The sequence below is a fragment of the Saccostrea cucullata genome, unplaced genomic scaffold, assembly GCF_032062105.1.
Source record: "Saccostrea cucullata isolate Sc308-1 unplaced genomic scaffold, CSIRO_AGI_Scuc_v1 ctg11295, whole genome shotgun sequence".
In the NCBI taxonomy this organism is placed as follows: domain Eukaryota; kingdom Metazoa; phylum Mollusca; class Bivalvia; order Ostreida; family Ostreidae; genus Saccostrea; species Saccostrea cuccullata.
This window is the reverse complement of record NW_026922931.1, coordinates 4,148-9,494: the sequence shown is the minus strand read 5'-3', so window position 1 is coordinate 9,494 and position 5,347 is coordinate 4,148. Positions and strand designations below refer to the sequence as shown.

General features: G+C 30.7%; 1 protein-coding gene across 3 annotated transcripts; it reads right to left on the bottom strand.

The window, feature by feature from the left end:
* Positions 1-736: 736 nt before the first annotated feature.
* Positions 737-4,033, bottom strand: LOC134262817 (uncharacterized). 3 transcript variants are annotated; one of them, XM_062745141.1, is made up of 10 exons: positions 3,906-4,015; positions 3,696-3,770; positions 3,229-3,350; positions 3,068-3,151; positions 2,743-2,835; positions 2,514-2,627; positions 1,817-2,247; positions 1,475-1,557; positions 1,239-1,309; positions 737-837 (listed from the first exon to the last, which is right to left on the bottom strand). In XM_062745141.1, exons 1-7 carry the CDS (start codon positions 3,916-3,918, stop codon positions 1,948-1,950), a joined length of 801 nt encoding a protein of 266 aa, XP_062601125.1. In that variant the 5' UTR covers positions 3,919-4,015; the 3' UTR covers positions 737-837; positions 1,239-1,309; positions 1,475-1,557; positions 1,817-1,947. The 3 variants fall into 3 exon arrangements, with proteins under 3 accessions (XP_062601125.1, XP_062601127.1, XP_062601126.1); XM_062745143.1 differs by lacking the exon at positions 3,696-3,770 and having other exon boundaries at positions 3,906-4,033; XM_062745142.1 differs by lacking the exon at positions 1,475-1,557.
* Positions 4,034-5,347: the final 1,314 nt, after the last annotated feature.

The window sequence follows — 5,347 nt, the reverse complement described above, 5'->3', positions numbered from 1 at the left end:
ACCTATATAGCAAAAATAAAAGAATCGGTAAAAAACAAGAACGATATTACATGTAAGCACATTATAGTCAAAAAGGAACTGCAGAATGGTCTTTAAAACATACATTTGTTCCCCAATTTTCATTAGTATTGTTGATTTTGAATTCTTCACGAATGCTTTAATAATTTTCTGATTTTCCGTCTTTGAAAAGCGTTTCCATTGACCATTTTCGGTTTTCCATTCAAAGGAAAAATCACTTTCATCCTCTTTACAATCATCCATGGATTCCGAATGTATTCTCTGTTTACCATCCATTGAAATTTCACTTTCTCTTTTTTCAGATGATTCTAGTTTTATTTCCTTTCTTTCTATTGAACAATGGACAAACGGAGTAGCAAACGTTTTATTTCAACCTTAGTTTTACTGATAAGCAAACAAATAAAAAGCAAAATATTTGATATGTACGGAAGCCCGTTGAGGTCAGTTTAGAGAAAGAAATATTTTTTATTGCGTTTAATCGCAATAATTATAGCGTTTAAACGCAATCTTTTGCGATTAAACGCAATGGTTATTGCGATTAATCGCAATGTTTTGCGTTTAAACGCAATAATTATTGCAATTAAACACAATAAAAAGTATTCCTTTCTCTGAACTGGCCTCAACGGGCTTCCGTAGATGAGAGCAATATTTATGAAGTTATACCATTTAACTTTCCCATGTTTTTAATCTTTTTCTTTTATTTGTTCTTTCGTTTTACCTTGAATTCCATTTTTGACACCAAAATCTCTGTTACAGGTGCATTTCGAAAGATTTTTGCATTTATGAGATGATACGATTCTGTCTACGTCAAAGGGATCACTTAAATACATAAATTATAAAGAATTTTAAAAAACTTAAATGTAGTTCCTTTAATTTACACTTCTTTTTTCTTAGCTTTTGCATTCGATTTAAAGGCATATATATATATGATACTACTAGTACTAGAAACATTTTTGAGCGATGCAGTTTGCCTTTTTGTCCTAAAAATCAGTTCCTTTCAAGTTAAAGTAATTTATCTGAATTTATGATAATAAAAATGAAGAATTTATTCCACTGGATAATCATGAAATGTTACCAATATTCATTTGTAGAAACTCTCTCTATTAAATGCCATATAAAAATTAATTCTCGTCACCTATATAAGGTGAACCGAAAATGCTTATACCGTCACCGGAAAGCAAATGTCTGAATATTTATGTTTATTTTTATAAAACACCTACCAAACTTCAAGATCAAATTTTCCATCATAACCGAATCTGTAATTACTTTTGTTTCCATTTGGCCAGCGTACCTAGAAAAAACATTGAAAACGTCTAAGTACATGTAAATTGAAGTCTAATTTAATTTTTAAAAGCATTTATGAAAATTATTTATTAATACCTTTATCAACTGATATGACCTGATGAAATTACACATCGTATTTTATTTGATCCGGAATTAAAAAATTTTAAATTACATAGACCACTTCTTCGTTCACTCTATAAACAGCTCCAATATTGCCTGTACCGCCATCCTGGTTTCCCCATTTCCAATCGGGTCCTATTATAAAAGAATCATATTTATTCAGTTTTGCACCAAAACTAATCGAAAAAGTATCCCTAATAGCCAATGTGATCTTCATGTTAAGTAAGAATGAAGCAGCTTTTGTAGATGAGAACGAAAACATTTGTCTTCGTGAACAAAAGAAACAGTTTCAGCAGCCGAGCATAAAGCGTTCACTTTAAACAATAAATATATCGAAAGAAGGAGGTAACGAACACACACATAAGAACAAGGTAAGCAATTTTATAAAATTTACCTCTTTTAACAACACATCCTACAGCTATATCTTCTCTTCGTAGTATTCGAGGTTCATCACAAACGATGACGCCACATTTGCTCTGATCACCGGGGTCAAATTTATAAGGAAACCTTAATGTACTGTCCCATTCAACATTCACCCATCCATCTGTATAGGTAAAAAAAAACTTGATTCAGAAAATCAGAAATGAAATCTTCTCTTGTAGAAATTCGACAATTCTTACCACGGCTCCAATGTCCTATTATAGTGCCAAATCCACCGGAGTTCTGATCGTTATAAGCCCAACGTGGACCTTTTCGTACTCTTGTTCCTGGTGGTGGTAGTCTTTCATCACGTTCAGTATACACGTGGCGCTCCAACTGCTCTTCATTTAAATATACATTCATTTCATACACACGCCTATTGTTTAAAATCTCCACCACATCTTCCTAATTTGTGAAGCAATTATACATAAATAGACAACTTTGTACAACATGGAAATAATCTACGGTGATGATTTAAACGAATAAACACTAGTGAACATATACTTGTAAAAATAAAAAAAAAATTGTATTTAATTGTTTCAAACTGAACCAATTTAAATAAGCCTATGGAAAAAGACAACCTTAGATAACGATTTATTCGCCTCCTTTCGATAGCAAATGTTTATTTATAAACTTGCCTGTATTTAAAAAAAAGTGTAATTATAACTTACCAGGTCCCTTTCTGTCACCACATGGTGTAATCTTGTAGAATATACAAAGGATCTCACGTCATCAATAGTGCAAGAAGTAGGCGGTACATCACCAAGAATGTCCCCAGCAATCATCTATAAGTAAGAAAAGTTTTAATTCTTCTATTTTGAAGTCTTGTAAGGAATAAAACGTAAACAAAATTTTATTGGCACATCGATTTAAAATTTGATAAAATAAAGAGTACTTTACCATGTTTAATGAATATTTTGCAAATTGTTTGGCTTCTTCATAATGTAGAATTTTTCCTCCTCGAGATCCATAGGCAATGGACCCCAGTAAACACTGTTATTAATATAAGGATGATCTCTTTGTTCAGTATGCATTGATGATCACTTATATGTATTATTAGTGATAATTACTTTAAAATACATTGAAATCATTTCACCAGATACACATCATTTCGGTAATAAAAATTTTCATTTTATGATCATTATCTTCTGTGATTAGTTACAGACAAATTGTTCCGTGGAAATGCGTTACAAATCTTTATTAGTAGCGTGAAAGCTATACATACAATGTTAGGATCGTTTCCGACAGGTATGCATGTAATTGGATTATAAATTCCTATTTGCCGTACAAGGTCCAAAAGTTGAATATTCTGAAAAAAATTCTTTAATTTAAAGTCAATAAGTTGTATGAAATAATATTGAATAATACAAGAATAATTTTGAAAACCTGATCTTCATTTTCCGAAGCACGATATTCTGAGCCGGAGTCAGTCGAGGAAGTAGCCTTTCCGTCAGAAATAAGTATCACTCTAGCTCTACAGTTAAATGGACCAATATTGGTGAATCGATCTATGAAAAAATGTGACATTTGATTTTTATTTTACAAAACAGAATCTCGTTGTTTAAACAGTTTTTCCCGACAGGGGACGCACGGCGGGCGTGACCAGTAGGCATGAGATGCTCACTCCTTCATGGTACGTGATTCTACCTTTGATGTTTTGGAGGTCCGTGTTTGCTCTGTTCCAATTTTGTATTGTTTGATGATCGACTTAAGAACCAGAATACTGTTTGTTATTTTGAAATATCTCATATATTTCCTTAAACGAAACCATTTAAGAAGAATAAGTTTATTTTTTATTTGTTTTGATAAAGCCTTTTAAAAATATCAATATTAAAATAGTTAAGGAAACATACGTCCATTTTTCAGGGCAGGAATAGCTAAAAGGAAACCTTCAATCATTGGCGATGGCCCAGAACATGACAAATCATCTATGAATTTGAATTGAATAAAAACAATTTATTTAAAATCAAAATAATCAGAAATCATTCGAAATTATATAACAGATTTTTTTTATTACGAAAGGTCGTAAAATTCTAAGCAAATTAAAATTGAAATTTTCTGACCTAATAATCCCATCAAGGAAACATAGTTGTTGGAAAAATATTGCAGATATTTCACCTCTGTTCCAAATTGTATCACGGCAACATTTTCATCCAACGATGAATGTCTTGCGTATCCTATAAATAAACAAACGTATTTTGTTTAACCGTTCTTTTATTTATTAGAAATCCTACTCAACAACAAACCAACAACAAAAAATAATACAAAAGAGCTTATCTGAAACTTATATGCCTTCTATAATGGAGGCAAAAGCCTTCTTCATTTGTCGGCACCCTTCTCCTTTCATGCTCTCTGATGTATCCAATATGAAAAGATTGCATGCCCCACGACCTTCTGCTTGTTTTCTTTTGCCATCTTCATAAACATATATTCAAAATGAATTAATATCATCTCCAATTCACTTTAATAGAATAAATGATTTTATAATTTTATTGTTTCAAAAAGACATATCATTGAGTTTTTTTTTTAGCTATGCTGAAAATTGCAATAAGTTTTGTATATATGAAAAATGCTATAAAGTAGATGAACATGTACTGTGACAAACTAAAATTATTTTTGAACGTTTAAATACAAGGTGCAATTTTGTCATCAGAATGAATGGTGAATTTTTTGTCAGGACAATATATTATCATCGGAGATCCATGAGTCATTACCCTTATCTGATAATGTCCGTTTAGTAAAATAATTTGAAATACTGTTTTTTCACACGTTGTACAATATTTTTGTCTACATTTAATATGCCAGATATGCCATGATTTTTCATTGGTCATAATATGTCAGATGACACATCTATTGTCTCAGGGGCAAATTTTGTGATTCGGCAATTTGTAATAATACTTTAGTTGTATTTTTATATGTATATAACCTTTACTTTCATGTATATTTGAATTAAGATTGTGTTTTCCTTACTGTCATTTATTATCTATTGTAATAAATGACTTATTTTAGTCTTGAAAGGGTGTTATTGTTTTTTATTAAATGAAGGCAGACAGGTATAAATAAATAAATTTGAAATACTGTTTTTTTTTCATTTAGTAAGTAATACCTTAGTAAAGAAATAGATACCTTTTACTTTCAAATAAATTGATAAATCATGTCTTTATTGATTTCTATATTTCTTTCAACTTCAACATACATATGTTTACCTAGCGCCATTTTGAATGAATAAGAGGTGCTAAGGTAATCACCTCAGCGGATATAACATTATATGGGCCAAAAATCCCGAATCGAATTTATTAAGTGATTTCTGTTGAGGTAATATAAACAATGCAAATAGTAGCATCAATATACTTAAGATAGACCATAAGAAAAAAAACTGTTTTAGACTTTATTTTCTGATGTGTAGCGAATTTATGCTATTTGGGGTGAATTTTTGTTTTAGGCCATATTTTTACCTGCTTTATCCATATCATCATCATCAGTTGTAATATATTACAAAAGCAAT

What these genes read in the sequence shown, in the direction of transcription:
- LOC134262817 (XM_062745141.1), bottom strand. An exon ending in TCGGAAACGATCCTAACATT is followed by an intron (nt 2,836 to 3,067) that starts GTATGTATAGCT and finishes TATTAATAACAG; the next exon opens with TGTTTACTGGGGTCCATTGC. An exon ending in CAAAATATTCATTAAACATG is followed by an intron (nt 2,628 to 2,742) that starts GTAAAGTACTCT and finishes TCTTACTTATAG; the next exon opens with ATGATTGCTGGGGACATTCT.